The following is an 18,795-nucleotide window of genomic DNA, read 5'->3' as shown; positions in this document are numbered from 1 at the left end:
ATGCAGAAATGAACAGGAATCATTCGGCTAAGTAGAGATAGATAAAAATTGTTATTTATTAAATAAGGTCTGTATTTTACCTAGGTTTGCTTTTATTAAAATTCTGCTCTTGTATCCTTTATGTATGTATGCAAATGGTAATAATCAGTGATTGATTAAATACTTATATTTCGATTTCAATTAAGAATTATATTTTTGTCGGGAGAAAAGATTGTCTACGTTGTATGTTAATCTGGGATTGGCATTGTTATCTAGTAACAGCCTGCTCTGTCTGTCCTAGAAGCTATAACCCAACTCATGTGGTGGTAAGTACCATAGTTTATAGCCTCTAAACACCTTTGGAGTTGGCTGGTCTTGCCAATCCTAGCTGGGAAAATGCTGTCAGAGCATGGATCTGGGGCTGTAGAGATGTCAGTTCTACTTCGAGACTGGAAGACTCTCCCTTGGACAGCAGCTGTGTAGGAGGTAGATTTCCCTACGGGCCCCTAGGAATCAGGAGGCCACCCGGCTTTGGGACCATGCACGAGACATCTGCTGGGTCTTTGGTCGCGTGGCACTTGCATGGCGCTCCCAGGACGAGCCCGTTCGAAAGCCAGTGTGATGGGACTGAGCAGCTGACTTCGCACAGACAGAACTATTGTTTAGTCACGTATGGAGTCTCTGACCTCGTCTAAGCTTCTTCTGACCACAAGGCGGGCCAAGTGGACACGAGAGTGTGCTGCAGCGTCAGCCTCCTGACCATCCCGACGGAAAGAGCAGGTTGTTTGAGTTGTATAGGAAGTTGCAAGATTTAGGTCAATTTACGAGAAACCAGGAAAAGCTTCAAAGTGCATGTCCTGCTGATGATGCATGAGAATTGTTTTCAAAGTGAAGACTAGCACAGGTGAACAAGATATAGAGGATCTTGAAAAATGGTGCTTGGCTATTTAACTGCACTAAGTTATTCCGTGACTCAGGTTTATCTGCTCGCCAGTCGAAAGCCAATATCGAGAAGCAAGTGTTAGTAGAAAGGAAAGTTGCTTTAATCAGAAAAGCCAGCCATCTGGGGAGAAGGCGGACCCATGTCCCAGAACCAACTTGGAAGATTCTGCTTGGCCATGAACGTTTTTAAAGGGAAAAAGGGGAAATAATCTCAGTTAATCATTAAGACAGGAGGTCAGATTCTTCGTCGTTTCTCCATTGTGTGCAGACCTGCTGACTTCTCCTGAGCTTCCTTTGGATGCCATCTTGCCCACGTGGTCCACCTGCAGATTTGCTAAGGGGGAAGATGGGCATAGAGAGTCAGTCATTGTTTACCTACTTAATCCTTCATTCTTACTTCTTTTAATCCAGGAAAGGAGTCAACAGGTCAGGCGAGGTATTGCGTGCATTCAGTAGAGCAGAAATCAGGAGCTAGTTTAAATGTTACCTGTGATCTCAGTTTTGCAATTAAGGTCTGAGGAAAGCAGAAATGAACAAACAGAAAAGGGCAGAAGAGCTGCTTACAAAATGACCTTGTCTGACATGGATATAAGGCCATGGCCTCCCCATCATTGGACACATGCCTCACTATTGGGTGATAACCAACAAAATATATGTGCTTTGGCATCCGTTCTAACTAGTTGGACCCAACTGAATGCCATCCAGGTAAACTGACAGTTCCAACTTACATAAATTGTAGGTCAACTGTTTCCAAGATTTTTATAAAAGAAATTTATGCTGATTAAGCATAGGGTACAAAGAAATAGTTTGAAAACAAGTCATACTGTGTTCTCTCCTTTGATTAACCCTCAGGCACATCAGAGTGGTTTATTACAGAAGCTCCTTGAGGAAGATCCAGCATATGATTACGACCTCATTGTCATTGGTGGTGGCTCTGGCGGCCTTTCGTGTGCTCAGGTACGAAGAAAATGACACCCAAAGATAATTTTCCTGGTGATTGCCATGAGCATTTCTTCTGCTACTTAAAAAAAAGCCATTTATGATGTTCCAGTCTACTCTGTTGTTGTAATAGCTGGTTTAATAAAGAGGAAAGACTGGGTTTCATCACAAGCACAGTCATCGTTTAGGGGAGAGAGAAATCGGGGGAGTGTCAGGAAAATGACAGGATCTCTATCTGTGGCTTTTTTCATAGGAAGCCGCCGCTTTGGGGAGGAGAGTCACGGTGCTGGATGTTGTGGTCCCGTCGCCCCAGGGCACATCGTGGGGTGAGCTGCTCTTCCCACCATCGTGCGGCGGTTGTTCTCTGTCGGCTCAGTCTCCCTCAGTCCTCACAACAATCTCAAGTTTAACCCACCTGTTTCAGGGGTGAGGAAACTAAATGTCCAATCACATTGTTAACAAGGGGAGACACTGGAAGAATAATAGGAAAATAATTAAGGAAGACTGTGCGAAAGGGAAAAATTCCATGACCCCAGTATTCCAGAACTTCTGCCAGAATAATTTTTGTACACACACGGACGTTTTCACACAGTTGTGGTCACGCAGTGGTGTGTGCACCCCGTTGTGCTCGCCTGAGGTGGTCATGATGCTTTTCTGTGTTTCTGCATTGATTTTATCATGGACCCCAGTGGCTGCAGGATGGTCAGTTGAGTTAGTGTGTGTGGTCATCCCAGGTCCGTTTAATGCAACGCACAGCGAGCTCCCAGCCTGGGACTTTGCTGTAGACAAGAGTGCTCGCCTGTCCACGCTCTTTTCACTGTAGCATAGAAGGCATAGGTTTTGTGCTGGGTGTTTTCTCTTTATGCTTCGGTCCATCCCCGTTGTCTGTACCCTGCTCTCCCCACAAACTGGGGAATTGGCCGCGTGCCCTCTGGCTTCTGCTGGGGCGTGGCCATCGGGGTAACGGGAAGAGCAGAGGAGGGAGCGTAGGGCAGGGTCTCCAGGCCCTCTGGGCACTGCAGGCTGGTTCTCCCCCCGTGGTCCAGCTTTGGGTGGTGGCACTGGCCCCGTCGCTTACCCCTCCACGGGGCTGGTGGTGGCCCCCCTTCCACCCACTGCTCTTCCTGCCACACCCTGTAATGATTTCTACCCTCTCCTCAGTTCCCCAGCTGGAGTGTCACCTGTTTCCTGCCAGAACCCTGACAAAATGGGAAAGTTGGTGTTTTTTGTTTTTTTTTTAATAAATTTATTTATTTTATTTATTTTATTTTTGGCTGTGTTGGGTCTTTGTAGCCGCGCACAGGCTTTCTCTAGTTGTGATGAGCGGGGGCTACTCTTCGTTGCGGTGCGCGGGCTTCTCATTGCGGTGGCTTCTCTTGTTGTGGAGCACGGGCTCTAGGTGTCCGGCCTTCAGTAGTTGTGGCACGTGGGCTCAGTAGTTGTGGCTCGCGGGCCCTAGAGTGCAGACTCAGTAGCTGTGACATGTGGGCTGCGTTGCTCCGTGGCATGTAGGATCTTCCCGGACCAGGACTCGAACCCGTGTCCCCTGCACTGGCAGGCGGGTACTTAACCACTGCGCCACCAGGGAAGCCCCGGGAAAGTTGGTTTTTAAAGTTCAAGTTTACTCAAAAAAATCTAGCCTAGAATTTCATATATTAAAGGTAATCCACCTCAACTTTGCTCGTATGGTTAGAACGCTTGTCTTCTTCCTCCCTCTGCCCCCCTCCCCTCTCCTGTCCAGAAAGAGCCCGCTTAACCTGGACACCAGGAGAGATGTCCTCTCAGAGGGCTCTTCTGTTTCTAGCCCCGTGTTGTTGAAGGATCCAGAGTAGATGTTATCTGGCAGCTGGCAGTGGACCTTTGCTGGCTCAGAGGAGGACTCAGGTTTGCAGAAGCAAAGGCTGGAGGCCACAGTCTTGGCCTTAGTGCAGCGTGGGCCTAATTAACCTGACGCGGTTCTGACCACTTTGTGGGTCAGACTCACGTGGAAGTTTTGGACTCTGTCCCCAGAAAACCGTTCACATGCACGTCCATGTTTTGCGCATCCCTGGGCCTTCTTCATGGACCCTCGGCCAACAAGTTCGGTGAATCATTTCGTGTTGTTGTGGGGCGTGATGGTGACCCCCATGACCGTGGAGTTTGTCATTTCCACGTTTTAATAACACCCACTCTGCACGTGCGCAAAACCACGCACACACACACACACACACACATACACACAACGTTACAACTATGACCCTCTCTCTCAGGTCTTGGTGGCACTTGTGTGAATGTTGGCTGCATCCCTAAGAAGTTGATGCACCAAGCTGCCCTTTTGGGCCAGGCGCTAACTGACTCAAGGAAGTTTGGCTGGGAGTACAATCAACAAGGTGGGTGATAGCGTGTAAAAATATAGATTGGGAGAAGAGAAAGAATGAGTTCCTTAGAAATCCTTGCTATTTACATTTCTGTAGTTTAGTTTTATGGGGTTTTTTTTTGGTTGCGCTGTGCAGCTTATGGGATCTTAGTTCCCCGACCAGGGATCGAACCCGGGCCCTCGGCAGTGAAAGCGTGGAGTCCTAACCACTGGACCGCCAGGGAAGTCCCTGTGGTTTAGTTCTAAATTAGTTTAATAAACACTTTTTAAGAGCCCACCGTGTGCCAGCCAGGCCCAGAGAACTCAGAGATGGTCAGTTGAAACCTGCTTTCATGGGCCTTAGTGCTTAAGGAGGGAGTTTTTGCAGCCTCGGCCATTCCAAACCCTTAGCAGAGTGTGAGAGGGAATAATCACTATTTTCAGATTTCTTTCAAGTATAAAGAAAACAGAATAGCAAGGGTCATTGTGTGGATTTTATCCATTACTGTGAGGACACTTTCTTTTTTATCAGTGTTTATGTATGTCTTTGGTTAATGAAAAATGGAAAACAAATTCACCAATAAAAACCTATTGGTGGGACTTCCCTGGTGGTCCAGTGGTTAGGACTCTGCACTTCCACTGCAGGGGATGCGGGTTCGATCCCTGGTTGGGGAACTAAGATCCTGCATGCCGTGCGGTGTGGCCAAAAAAAAAAAAAAAAAACCTGCGAAACACCTATTGCTGAGGCTCTGAGGATGCAGAGATGAGGAAACTATCACTCCTGCCCTGGAGCAGCACAGCCTGCTGGGGGAGGGAGAGGAGGGGGGGGAGGGGGAGGGGAGGGGAGGGGGAGGGGAGCGACTTAGTGCCCGTAATTGGTGCTGAGGTTTCCAGCATCAACCTGAGGGGCACTTAGGAGCCTTGAGGAGTGGAGGTGGCAAAGGTGGCCCTTGAGGTAGGACACAGGACGGGAAGCAGCTTGCCCCACACCATGTGGGCTGTGTAGAGATGGTCATCACTGCTGGTCGAAACCCCCGGGGATCATGGGCATGGGGTCTGGGAACGTAGTAACCAGGATGGCCATCTGGACTGCAAAATCTTAGGAGACTTGTCCACTGAGGTCCTAGGATGACGTGACGTCTGGGCCATAATCACTGCCGCCGCCCGAGCCTCCGCGCACTGTGACCTCTGCCCCTTCCCTGTGCTCTCCTGTCCCATGTCCCAGTGAGTGGGGCCCTCAGGAGCGCTGGAGGGGTCCGGGTCCAAATGTGACCAGAGGGTGAACCCCCGTTGGATGGGTTTGCCTTTGGGGACCTCCCCCAGCTTGACGGGAGCCCTGGGCTGGTGTCTCCTTGGGGACCAGCATCGGCAGATGCGATGAATCCAGGAAAGAAACCCCACCTAGAAGGTCCAGGGTGAGGAGGAATCTTGATTCCGTCAACCCCACCCCAGCTTCAACAGGAAGTGGGTGAACTCGGTCATCTAGACGTGGGGCGTTCACTGTCACAGCCCCGCTGGGGACCCGGGGGGAGTGGCCGGGGAGGTGTCCCGCAGCTGTCCTGGGGGCGCTCCCGGTACCTCGAGACCCTGGGGCCTGGCTGCGAGAGGGCTGCTCCCCGCCCTCCTCCATGGGCTTTCCTTGTTTTCACAACTCTGCTTTGCGCGTCTTTTGTATTATAAAAGAAGAATAAGTATAAGCCGTGACTGGCATAAAAAAGGTTTCAGTTGCTAATTATCTTCTGTTCACTTCTTGATTCTTGAAGCGATAGATGGGGTGGCTCGTGTGTTACATGTGACTTAACCGGTGACAGTGCAGCCCCTTCACACCCCCTGGTGATTTCTCCTCAGTGAAGCACAACTGGGAGACCATGACCGAAGCCATTCAGAACCACATCGGCTCTATGACCCGGGGCTACCGGCGGGCTCTGAGGGAGAAGGCGGTGGCCCACGTCAACTCCTGCGGGGAATTTGTTGAACACCATAAAATCAAGGTCTGTTGGGGCGTTTTGTCCCGTTCGTTGCTTTCCTTACTTCTGCCATGCCTGCCGTGAACCCAGACTCCGTGTTGCATGTTGAGAGCTGCAGCCGGTGTGCGTGTGCACAGCCGTGCACACATGTGCTTTCCCCAGTGTTCGTTGATTCCACGTCTAGCTAAAGTGGAGAAATTGCCTTTTAAAGAACTCTCAGTTTTAACTTATTTGCCTTTTGGTTTCATTGCCATCTTAAAAGAGGAAATGTTTAAACAGTTCAGAGTTCAAAATTCTAAAAAGATCAAAATTTTAGGAGTGCAATTCTTTTTTAAAATGAAACCTTAACTACAACTCCAGTACATATTATTCATAAAAGCACTAGTAAAAGTAGTATCAGAATTAGTGTATTTTATACATTTGTATTTGTAATATTTGTGTGTTGTAAGATCCGTACTTAAGGAGAATGAGACTGTTGTGATGATCACAAACATTGAACTGGAGCATGGGAGACGGTCCGCTGCCGTCCTCAGCACATGCTCCACCTCTGTCCTCTGCTTTGGTGGCACAGTACTCGATGGCCTGGACAGGACTTGAGGTCCTTTTGTGGTCACCTGCTGTCTCTAGAAAGGTGTTGGTGGTGTGTTGAGAGCTGAGAACCTCACGTGGCCACAGGAGACCGGGGTGGGAGCTCCAGTCGGTGGGCTTGTTTCTCAGCCCGTCACCTGCCTGGCTTCTCCCCGCCGCAGCCTGACTGTTCTGTTCAGGACCCTCCTCCAGGCTGCCCTCCCTCCGTCCCACTGTTTTTTAATCTTCTAATGAAAATGGATTTATGATTTGCTTGTGTAATTGAAAATAAACAAACAATGAGCAGCTTTGTGGATTCTGCAGAGCCTGGATTTCGGGATGGCGCACAAGGGTCTTCAGCGTTGGCGCCCTCTTTCCTTGTTCCTACCCGGCACTGACTGCTCCCCAAATGCCAGCTGCTCTCCGGCCTGCGCACTTGGCCGCGCTCTGTCCTCTCTCCAGTCATCCGCGCGGCCGCCCTGACTGGCCTTCCAGCTCCCCGCTGCCCCGCACCGCGGCCGTGGTGCCCAGGCTGTGAACACACCTGTTTTCTGTGCAGGAGGTTATCCCAGTGCGTTACTATCTTTGCATGTGTGTTCCCGCTGACGGGAAGCTCCGTAGTAACTACTGCGTCCTGGGTGTCTGATATTCTGTGGTGTTTGATGAAAAGTGAAGTTTGCTTTGCTCTTTTCAAGGCAACCAATGGAAAGGGACAGGAAACGTATTATACTGCAGCAAAATTTGTCATAGCAACAGGGGAAAGGCCACGCTATTTGGGAATCCAAGGAGATAAAGAATACTGTATTACTAGGTAAGATTAACTAGGCCATCTAACTGTAAGTTGTAAATAGTATGTTTCTGTGTCTCCAGTTTATTTACTCCCTGTCTTATTTCACAAAAGATTTGAACTAATGACAAATAAAAGCACATACAATGCAAAGCTAAGTAGTTAACATAATGGAGCACAGAGACCGTAGGCTTGGTAAATAATAAGGTCACAGATGCACACAGGTGTGTTACAGGTCTCCTGGTAGGTGCTCTGGGAACGGGTCTGGGTTTTGGCTCTACAATTTCTAGAGCTCACAGGGAAGCAGTGACTACTTCACTGCTTTAGGATTTCGTGTCTGTATGACAGTAATGAACCAGGTGACCAGGAGAAGCACAGCTGTCCTAATACTGGGAGGTAATAGGAATTCTCATTGGACGGTTGTAGCAAGACATACGACCTTGACATATAAAGCTGGATGATGCCTTTCACACTTTTTTGAGCAGGCGCACTTTAAGAAATACATTTTTCACTGTGTAGTTGTTCAGGTGAACACACAACACACACGCCAGGCAAAGCAGTGTTTCTTCTTATTACATGGAATGTGGTCTAATATCCTCCATTCCACTGTATTATTTACAAAATCTTGGCCTGTGACCCACTAGTTTGATTTCGAGACACTGGGCTGGACATCTCCCTCCGCAGTGGACACGCACTGCACAGGCTGTCTGTCCCCTTCAGCGCCTGTTCGTTCCGGCCCCGCGTGGCACCATCCCGCCTGGAAACCCCTTCTCTCTTTGCAGCGATGACCTCTTCTCTCTGCCCTACTGCCCGGGCGCGACCCTGGTGGTGGGCGCATCCCCCGCGGCGCTGGAGTGCGCAGGCTTCCTGGCCGGCCTGGGCCTGGAGGTCACGGTCATGGTGCGCTCGCAGCTGCTGCGGGGCTTCGACCAGGAGATGGCCGAGAAGGTGGGCTCCTCCATGCAGCAGCTCGGCGTCCGATTCCTGCGCAAGTTCGTGCCCGTGGAGGTGAGTCCCCAGCACCTGCCAGCCGTGGCTGTCGCCTCGCCCTCCCCGCTCCCGCGCTTCCCTGCTGCCCTAGTTAACTCTGCTCGCCAGGGACCCTGAAGATGGTGCTCCCGCCCCGGGTCTCGGCGCCCGGCCGCCCCTCCCCCTCCTCCTCTTCCCCCTCTCTGTCCCTCCCGCGGCCGCATGTCCTGTCTCAGTGCTGAGGCCTCTGCTCAGGCATCCTGCCCAACTCCACACCCATTTATGCAGCTGCCTGCTGGGCATCTCCACTTGAATTCCTCTCAAGCATTTTAAATTTAACAAGACGAAATAAAGCTCTTGATTTCCCCACCGAATGTACTCCCTGCTGTGTTTCCGGCCTGTCTCAGTGCTCGGGAAGTGGTCCCCTGGAACACGCCATCTGTTCAGTCAATGCCTGGAAAGCATCCCTCCGTGGCTCCCCTTCTGTTGTCTCCAACTAACCCACCCAGCACCTTATCTCTCCCTCCACATTGTCCCTTGGGGCGGCCCTCTTTTCTCTGTCCAAACACCTAAACGTACACACACCCTGTGGGCCACCTATTTTCTGTCACCTGTAGAGATAATCCTCGCACTGTTCCTCCTCACCAGGTTCAGCAGTTGGAGAAGGGGTCACCCGGGAAGCTGAAGGTAGTGGCTCAATCTACGGAAGGAACAGAGATGATTGAGGGCCTTTACAACACGGTGAGTTTCTGTCGTGTGAGCGGTGGGCGGATGAACACGCTCGTAAGTTAGTGCAGATGAAACTTATGGGAAAATTATACCAGCATTAACTCTTTTCTTGATTCTTCCTGAGAGTCTGATACATATGGAAGGTGGTTGTGCTGTTGACATTTGATAGTTTTCAGTGGTACACGAAGCATACGATGGTAAAGCATACGTGTGTGTGTGACTATGCAGAGAACAAAATCTGGAAGCAGGTGTACCTGACTGCTTCTAGTGCTTACTTCTGGGGAATTAGATGTCTTATACATTTCTGCATTTGAATATTTTTGCAATAAACATTGAATATATTTTATAATCAAAACAACAATAAAGATATTTTCAAAAACAAACAATGTAAAATCTCCAAACAGCGTGACTAGTCCATGGACTTTTGGGTGGCAACAATTCTAATTTAAACTGATGATATTTAGAGACCATTTCTTTTGTAAACTGTAGTTTATACCTTTAACATAAACTGTACACTTATGTTTTACACACTCTTATTTTTTTTTTTTAATGTGTTTGCCTTTATTCTTTTTTTTTTTTTTTTTTTGTCTGTGTTGGGTCTTCGTTTCTATGCGAGGGCTTTCTCTAGTTGTGGCAAGTGGGGGCCACTCTTCATCGCGGTGCGCGGGCCTTTCACTGTCGCGGCCTCTCTTATTGCAGGGCACAGGCTCCAGACGCGCAGGCTCAGTAGTTGTGGCTCATGGGCCTAGCCGCTCCGCGGCACGTGGGATCCTCCCAGACAAGGGCTCGAACCCGTGTGTCCTGCATTGCCAGGCAGACTCTCAACCACTGCGCCACCAGGGAAGCCCTACACACTCTTATAACATGATTCTTTTCAATTAAAAGTAGATAATGTGGAGAGCCTCACCAAAGCCAAAAATATGTAAAACAAAAACAAAAATAAAAATCAGCCTCTGTTCAGATTTTGATTAGGATTGCGGTGGATGCGTAACCAGTTGGAAACACTGGACTTCTTTGCAGTATCCAGTCTCCCAGTCCATGAACATGGTATATCTGTCCTTGACTTAAGCCATCTGTCATAGTTCCCAACAAAGTTAGTACATTTCTCTGTAGACATCAAGAAGGTCTTCTGTTAGATTTATTCCTAGGTACTTACGTATTTCTGTATAGTTACAAATGATGTTTTTTGAAAAAAATATCATTGTCTTTCACTGTTTGTTGCTGATATATAGAAATGCTGCTGATTTGTGTGATTTGATTTAGTATTCAGTAAGCTTGCTAAAGTCATATTTGGTCATGTATCCTTATATTATTTGGGGTCTTCTTTGTACATGTTCATAACAAGGGTTTTGCTTCCTCCTTTCAACTGTTTCCCTTTCCTCCTTTTTCTTGCACAAGGGCACCAGCCATGGCCTCCAGTGCAGTGTTAACAAGAAATGCAGAGCCAGGCGCTCCTGTCTGTTTTCAGGGTCGGAAGGAAGGCTTTCACTGTTTCATGGTTATAGAGTAAGGTTTTCCATAGGGTTTGGGTAGATATTCTTAATCACGCTAAAGAAATCATTTTCTATTTCTTGTTTGCTAAGTGGTTTCTTTTGTTATTTTGGTTTTGTTTGTTTGTTTTAAAAGTCAGGAGTGGATATTTAGCTGTAAGATTGTTTCTTTTGTAGCTGTTAATGATTTTTTTTTTCTTTAATCTGTTAGTGTGTTGAATTACATTGGTTTTCTAATGTTCAGTCAACTTTGTATTCCTGATAAACCCAACTTGGTAATGGTCCTTTTTATATATTGTTGGATTTGGTTATTTAGAATTTTTGCATCTATATTCAAGAATTGTACTGGCTTCTAATTTTCCTTTCATGTACTGAACTTTTCAGATTTTGGTATCAAAGTTATTCTAGCTCATGAAAGAAGTTTGGAATATGTTCCTTCTTTTTGTGTTCTCTGGAAGCATTTAGTAATATTAGAATTAGTTCTTTGTATGTTTGATAGAATTCACTGATGCAACCACCAGGGCCTAGAATGTTCAATGAAGATATATTCAGTTTTCTTTAACAGTCAACGGACCTTTTAAAGCTTTCTACTTTTTTCTATATCAACTTTTGATTTGTTATATTTTCTCAGAATTAGTCTGTTTCATCTAAGTTATCAAATGTATTGGTATAAAGTTGTGCAAAATATCTAAAATTGTGGATTGTTTATTTTTGTAATGATGTATCATTTACATGTAGTGATAGGCACAGTTCAATTGGCTTTGACAAGTGTACGTGTTTCTGTAATGCACACTCCTTTGAGAGTAACAGAGCATTTCTGTGGAGTCGGAAAGCTGTCTTGCACCCCTTCCCAGTACCTTACCCCAAGCAACCCTGATCTGGTTCTGTCACCAGAGACCAGTTGTTCCTATTTAGATGTCACGATGTGGAGCCACGTGGTACGTGCTCCTCGGGGTCTGACTCGGGATCCATCCATGTGGCGTGTATCAGTGGCTGGCTCTTTTCACCATATGAATTGTCTGAATGTACCACAGGTCACTCACTTTCCTGTGGAGGGATGCCAGGCTGTTTGCAGCTGGGTTCTTGTGACGAAAACTCTGTGAAGGTTCTTGCTTGAGGCCTTCTGTGGACACACACTTTCCTTTCTTGTGGGTAAATACCTAGCAGTGAAATTGCTTGGTCATTGGGGACTTCCTGTGTTTAACTTTTGGGGAAACTGCCAGACAGCTTCCAAATGATTGTCTCATTTTATATTTACACCAAGGATGCGTGAGTTGTGGTTGTTCTGTAGCCTCACCAACATCTGGGGTTGTCGACTTTTTTGTTTAAGCCACTCTAGTGCACGTGTAGTGGAATCTTGTTATAGGTTTAACTTGCATCTTCCTAATGACTACAGTGATGTTTGGCGATTTCTCATGTGTTTTTTGGCCATTTAAATATTTTCCCTTATCAAGTGTCTGTTTGAGTCTTTGGCCTATTTTTGGTTGGGTTATTGAATTTTATTTGGAATTGCAGGAGTTCTGTGTGTGTTGTGGGTACATTCCTTTTTCAGATGTATGTGTGTGAATATTTCTTCCCATCTAGTTGCCCATTTAGTTTTTTATGGCATCTTTTGATGAGCAATAGTTTTAAATTTTTGCTGAAGTTCAATTTATCAAATTTTTGTTTTATGATTAAAGTTCTCTGTGTGCTCTACCCAGAGGTTGTGAAGATATTCTGCATTTTCTTCCTGAAGCTTTATAGCTTTATCTTTTATGTTTAAGCCTGTAATTCATCTTGAACTAATTTTTGTTTACAGTGTGAGGTAGGAATTGAGGTTCTTTTTCTTCCATGTTGATACCCAGAGCCATCTGTGAAAAGACTTCCCTTTGTCCATTGAATTGCTTTGGTGCCTTTGTGATCATGTGATGTTTAACTGTGGGTCTGTTTCTATCCTCTCTGACTTGTTTTGGTCATTGAAGCTTTATAGTAAGTATTAGACCAGGGAGGGTAGGCTCTCTAACTTTGCATAGGGCCTTTCCATATGAAATTTTTTTATTGAAGTATAACTGATTTACAATGTTGTGTTTGTTTCAGGTGTACAGCAAAGTGATTCAAATATATATGTGTGTGTGTATATATATATATATATATTCTTTTTCAGATTTTTTCCAATTATAAGTAGTACAATATACTGAATATAGTTCCCTGTGCTATACAGTAGGTCCTTGTTGATTATCTACTTTATACATAGTAGTGTGTACCTGTTAATCCCAAACTCCTGATTTATCCCTCCCCACCTTTTCCCCTTTGGTAACCATAAGTTTGTTTTCTATGTCTGTGAGTCTGCTTCTGTTTTGTGAATAAGTTCATTTGTATCATTTTTTTAGATTCCACATATAAGTGATATCATATGATACTTGTCTTTGTCTAACTTACTTCACTTAGTATGATAATCTCTAGGTCCATCCATGTTTCCAATTTGTTAAAAAAAAAAAAAAATCCTGCTGGGATTTCGATTGAGATTGTATTGCTTATGTAGATGAATTTGGGAGAACTGACATCTTAACAACATTGATTTTTCCAGTACACGAACCTCATATATCTTTCTATTTATTTGCGAGTTCTTTAGTTTCTCTCAGCAGCTTTTTGTCATTTTGCTCTAAAGGTCTTTCATGTATTTTGTTAAATTTATCTCTAAGTATTTCATATTTTTAAGCTACTGTAAATGGTATTTTAAATTTTTAATTTTCAGTGGTTAGTAGGTAGTACATAGAAATACAAATGATTTTTGTATATTGACCTCCTTAGGATTTGTTCTGCATAAAACACCAGTTTTGTTTCTTCTTTCCAGTCTGTGTGCTTTTATTTCTTTTTCTTGCCTTGTTACACTGATTAAGACATCCACAACAGTGTTGAATGGAAATTGTGAGAGTCCCCCATCTCAGCAATGAGGCTGTCTTTCATCACAGCTGGGATGTGAGCTCTCGGGTTTTTGCAGATACCTTTTATCAGGCTGGGGAAGTGTTCTTTTATTCTGAGTGTGCTGAGGATTTTATTAAAATCCTCAAAGGGTGTTCAGTTTTGTCAGATGCTGTCCCCACATCTTTTGGGATGATTAAGTTGTTTTCTCCTTTATTCTGTTAATATGGTGAATTACACTGATTGATTTTTGTATGTTAAACCAGATTTGTATTTTTGGGACAAAGCCCACTTTTTTTATGTTGCTCTATTTTAGTTGCTGACATCTGTTAAGGATTTTGCATCTATGTTCATGAGGAGTGCTGGCTTCTAATTTTCTTTTCTTTTCCTGCCCTTGTTTGATTCTGTGTCAGATGATTGTGCCGGCCTTCTACAAAGGACTTGGGACGTGGTCCCTCTTCTGTGTCCCGGAGAGTTTGTGTATCATTAATGTTATTTCTTTTTTTAAAAAAAATTATTTATTTATTTTATTTATTTTTGGCTGCATTGGGTCTTCGTTGCTGCTCGTGGGCTTTCTCTAGTTGTGGTGAGCAGAGGCTACTCTTCATTGCGGTGCGCGGGCTTCCCATCGCGGTGGCTTCTCTCGTTGCGGAGCACGGGCTCTAGGCGCGCAGGCTTCAGTAGTTGTGTCACGTGGGCTCAGTAGTTGTGGCTCATGGACTCTAGAGCTTGGGTTCAGTAGTTGTGGCACACGGGCTCAGTTGCTCTGTGGCATGTGGGATCTTCCTGAACCAGGGCTCGAACCCATGTCCCCTGCATTGGCAGGCGGATTCTCAACCACTGCGCCACCAGGGAAGTCCTTAGTGTTATTTCTTAAGTGTTCCATAGACTCTACCGATGAAGTCACCTGGGTCTGGAGTTAATTTATGGGAAGTTTATACATTGTGGATTCAGTTTCTGTAATGAGTATAGAGTTCCTTAGTCTGCTAGGGCTGGCATAACAAAGTGCCACTAGATGGGGTTTCTCTCGGCTCTGGAGACCAGACCCCTGAGATCAAAGTGTGAGTAGACTGGTCTCCTCTGAGGCCTGTCTCCTGGGCGTGTAGACGGCCGCCTTCTCCGTGTGTCCTCACGTGATCACCCCTCAGTTTGTGTTGTGTGTGTCTCAAAAACCTCTTCTTATGTAAGGACACAAGTCAGACTGGGTTTAGGCCACCCTAATGGCCTTGTTTTACCTTAATCACCTCTGCAAAGGCCCCATCTCCAAATACAGTCACATTCTGAGGTTCTGGGGGTTAGGGCTGCAACATGAATTTGGGGAAGGGGCACAATGCAGCCCATGACGTAGGGTTATTCAGACTTGTATGGGTGCAAGTTTGGTAAATTCTGTCTTTCAAGGAATCTATTTTGTCTAAACTGTCAAATTTATTGGCTTAGGGTGTTCATAATAGTCTGTTACTATCCTTTTAATGTCTGAAGGATCCATAGTGATGTTGCCTCTGTCATTCCTGATATTGATCATTTGTTTTTGCTCTCTCTCTAAATGTAGGTTTTGTTAGCAATTGGTCGTGACTCCTGTACGAAGAAAATCGGGCTGGAGAAGATTGGTGTCAAAGTCAATGAGAAGTGAGTCCCGGGCGTCACCACCCAGCGCTGCACAGGGCAAGACCCAGCGCTGCACGGGGCAAGACCCAGCGCTGCACGGGGCAAGACCCAGCGCTGCACGGGGCAAGTCCCAGCGCTGCACGGGGCAAGACCCTGCGCTGCACGGGGCAAGACCCAGCGCTGCACGGGGCAAGTCCCAGCGCTGCACGGGGCAAGACCCTGCGCTGCACGGGGCAAGACCCAGCGCTGCACGGGGCAAGTCCCAGCGCTGCACGGGGCAAGACCCAACGCTGCACGGGGCAAGTCCCAGCGCTGCACGGGGCAAGACCCAGCGCTGCACAGGGCACGGCGTTTCTACACATCACCTCCTGGAGACTCTTATCTAATTACTAACATGCAAAGTTTCGATGCTTTAAATTTACTTTATAAGTACTGTGCCAGCTCTGTATTACCAATTTTTTCATTAATCAGTTGATAACTCTTCATGTTTTCCTTAAATATCTCATGCGTTAAACAGTTATTTAACAAAAATTGTGGGAATGTGTTCACCTACTTTCTGTGATTTAGACTGAATTTGTATGTCCTTGATCAGGCAGAGAGAAAAATTTCAAAGCTATGGGTTTGACTCTGGGGGAATCTAGAGATACTTTGGCACCCAGAAAGTGGGCCTGGTTTTCCAGCCAGAAGGGTGTTTCTTCAGGAGCCGCAGGTGCCCCAGTTGTTTGAGCCCGCAGACACTTGATGACAGAGTTGCCCGAGCGCTTAGCGGGGTCTTTCTCTCTGAGTCAGTCTTTTCCTGGACAGGCGTTCGTGTCCAGCAGTGCAGCGTCGGTCGCAATATCTTTCTTCTTTCCAAACGTAACAGGACTGGCAAAATCCCAGTGAACGACGTGGAGCAGAGCAGCGTGCCCTACGTCTACGCCGTCGGGGACGTCGTGGAGGGTAAGCCTGAGCTCACGCCCGTCGCCGTGCAGGCAGGCAAGCTGCTGGCTCGAAGGCTTTTTGGGGGCCGTTTAGAAAAGGTAAGTTTCTTACTGCTGTTCCTGAGATAATGTCTAAATCAAAATTATGATTTGAGGACCATCAGTACAGGTGGCACCGTGTGCCTGTGTTGCTGGGGAAGCTTCCCCCTAAACCGTTTGCAGTTCCGTACCGTTTACTGATGGTTTTAAATAAATATCTTAGGAGTATCTTAACGTGCAAGCCATTGTACTGGGTGACATTCCCGGGGTGGTGGGGGGCGCCCAGGCAGGGACGCCTTGTCTTCTGACTGGAGGGGTCTGGAAACGCGTCCCGGGTGGCAGGGCCCTGTGGCCTGGGGCGGAAGGGGCCGGCCTCTGCGCCTGCTCAGCCTGTGGGCCTGGTCTAGCCACCCCGCTTCTCCGGGCTCCGGGCTCTGCTTCAGCCGACGCACGGCTGATGGCGCATCCGGCGCTCCCTGCAGTCTCCCCGCCTCCCGCAGTCTCTGGTCACAGACGAGCCTCTTGCTCTGCAGGCTGTGTCTGCCGGGGCCGAGGGTGGTCTCGGGAGCCCCCAGCCCCGCGCGTCAGGAGAGCAGGGACCCGTGCGCGGCTGGCAGATGAGGGCGGCGGGGGAGGTGGCCAGGCCGCATCGGTGGTGGGGGGGGATCAGGGGGCCTGCTGTGCTGCCCCAGCCTCAGTGCAGAGAGAGGCCTGGCGTGTGCCGGCAGAGCAGGGGGTCCCACAGCTGGGAAGGAAGAGTCTGGGAGCTAATCTGGTGCCAGATCATCAAAAATCTGGGAGGCCGCAATAAGGAACCTTTATGTCCCCCAGCGTTTTATTCAGAAAGGTGTTAAACTGCAGAAAGGTTAGTAACAATCACCTGTATGGACCTCCCGCCCGGACTGTTCAGGTGTTAATGCCGTGCCATTCACTACCCCCCCCCACCGCCCGCATTTCCGAGCATGTGGATATTCAACACAAAGACTGTTTTGCTGAGCTTCTGGAAGTGAGTGGCAGGCGCTCTGCCCCCAAAAAACGCTTCCAGCCAGCGTCCCCTAGGAACAAGGGTGCTCCCCTCCATGACCACAGCTCCACCTCTGTGCTGAGGACGTGAGCAAAGCACGTCACCCGTGGGCACACGTGCGCACCGCCCGGCTCATCTGGCTTTTCAAGCTCTTAGGTCTCTTTTAATCCGCCAGAGCCCCTGCCTCTATTTACCCGTTTCTTTGCTTTATTTCTCATGACGGGTTTTTTTGACGGATCCAGGCTACTCTTCTTGCAGAGCGTCTCACGTCCTGGTTTCTCTGATGCTTTGCATGAGTAGGTTCAGGTGGAATGTTTGGGGCCCGGCTTCTTCGTAAGGAACTCCCTGTGCTGTGTTTCACCACCAGGTGCCCAGCGAGGTCGTGTGTGCAGACCTCGTGGGCACACGGAGGCGTGGGTGGGTGCAGGGTGACTGGGGCCGCGGCCCTGCTGGCCTCGGCGGGGGCAGGGGTGCGAACGGATGGGGAGCTGTCCCCTCCCCAGGGCACGAGCACTGGGCTGTAGGAAGCACAGCAGTTGCCTGAGGTCCTGAGAAGCGGATCCCAGGGGCCGTGGGCGGAGAGGTGAGAAGACAGGGCAGCGCGTGTGCAGAGGGAGGTCAGAGGACCAGGGCGGAAGGGAAGGCTGCAGGTGGAGTGAGGTGCGGCCCAGCTCAGGTGCAGGTCGGAGTTGAAGATGTGGGGCGTGCTTTAGGTGAAAGGGGAAGCTGGGGAGTTTCCTGTTGGTTTTCCTCAGTTGACACGGAGCAGGAGAAAAGCACCTGCTGAGAATGAGGCGTCCCCTGTAAGCCGTGGGAGGCAGGGTTGATGGCCAGATCGATGAGCATGCGAGGACCTAGGAGGGTCAGGCACTGCTGCATACAGCCGTCTGCGCTTCTGTGCGCTTCTGTAGCCACGCTGGAAAAAAGAGAACAAATGCTTGGCTGGTCTGTGATTGGCGGGTCGTGGAACACGACGTGTCGGGGCCTAAGGTGAGGGTCAGGCTGGTGCGCGGTGCCCACATCGTCCACCGCGTGCAGGGACGCCCGGGGGTGTGTGACTGGCTTTCCTCTCGGGCCGCAGAGCAGCGCCTCGCTCAGGCCGTCACGTCGACGGGGCTTCTCGTGAGGATCCCACGGTAACCTGCAGGGAGAACCAGGCTGGGGTGGGGCTGGGCTCCAGGCTGCTCTGGGCCCCGAAAGGGTGGGGTTCCTGGTTGGCTCCCACTCTGGCTGAGCATTTCTTCCTGTCCAGCCACCACCCAGGGGCTTCACCCCTGGGGGCCTCTCCCTTCGCCTCTTGTTCATATCCTACAAAGGGAAGAATTTGATGGACGGAGCTCCCCTTTTCCTCATGCAGTGCGGGTGGCCGGTCGCTCCCTTTGGGTTGGAGTCTCCCCTGAGCTAGTCACCTGTGAGCTGTTGGCGGGGTGGGGGAAGTCGTGCGGTGGGCACCGCTGCCCTTGAGGAGCTGTGGGCGGGCAGCACAGTGGCCTTCCTCTCTGGCTCTGCCCGCCCCCTTTCTCAGCCCCGCACACGCTTTCTCTCTGCGCTGTCACAGTCTCCAGACAGGCGTGCACCTGTGCACACACTCGCGCCCCG

At 48.5% G+C, this 18,795-nt stretch overlaps 1 protein-coding gene across 1 annotated transcript in view; it reads left to right on the top strand.

Annotated features, from left to right (window-relative positions):
- The window catches only part of TXNRD3 (thioredoxin reductase 3), a 42,183-nt gene that overhangs the window by 15,266 nt on the left and 8,122 nt on the right, over positions 1 to 18,795 (top strand). Inside the window, exons 4-12 of the mRNA XM_068557844.1 lie at positions 1,774 to 1,878; positions 2,114 to 2,186; positions 4,110 to 4,229; positions 6,044 to 6,186; positions 7,425 to 7,540; positions 8,299 to 8,524; positions 9,134 to 9,226; positions 15,155 to 15,231; positions 16,076 to 16,232. Coding sequence (XP_068413945.1) covers positions 1,774 to 1,878; positions 2,114 to 2,186; positions 4,110 to 4,229; positions 6,044 to 6,186; positions 7,425 to 7,540; positions 8,299 to 8,524; positions 9,134 to 9,226; positions 15,155 to 15,231; positions 16,076 to 16,232 — 1,110 coding nt within the window. The remainder of the gene's footprint in view (positions 1 to 1,773; positions 1,879 to 2,113; positions 2,187 to 4,109; positions 4,230 to 6,043; positions 6,187 to 7,424; positions 7,541 to 8,298; positions 8,525 to 9,133; positions 9,227 to 15,154; positions 15,232 to 16,075; positions 16,233 to 18,795) is intronic.

This window comes from Eschrichtius robustus, chromosome 12, assembly GCF_028021215.1.
Source record: "Eschrichtius robustus isolate mEscRob2 chromosome 12, mEscRob2.pri, whole genome shotgun sequence".
In the NCBI taxonomy this organism is placed as follows: domain Eukaryota; kingdom Metazoa; phylum Chordata; class Mammalia; order Artiodactyla; family Eschrichtiidae; genus Eschrichtius; species Eschrichtius robustus.
The sequence above is the reverse complement of the archived record's forward strand: the minus strand, read 5'-3'. Positions and strand labels throughout refer to the sequence as shown.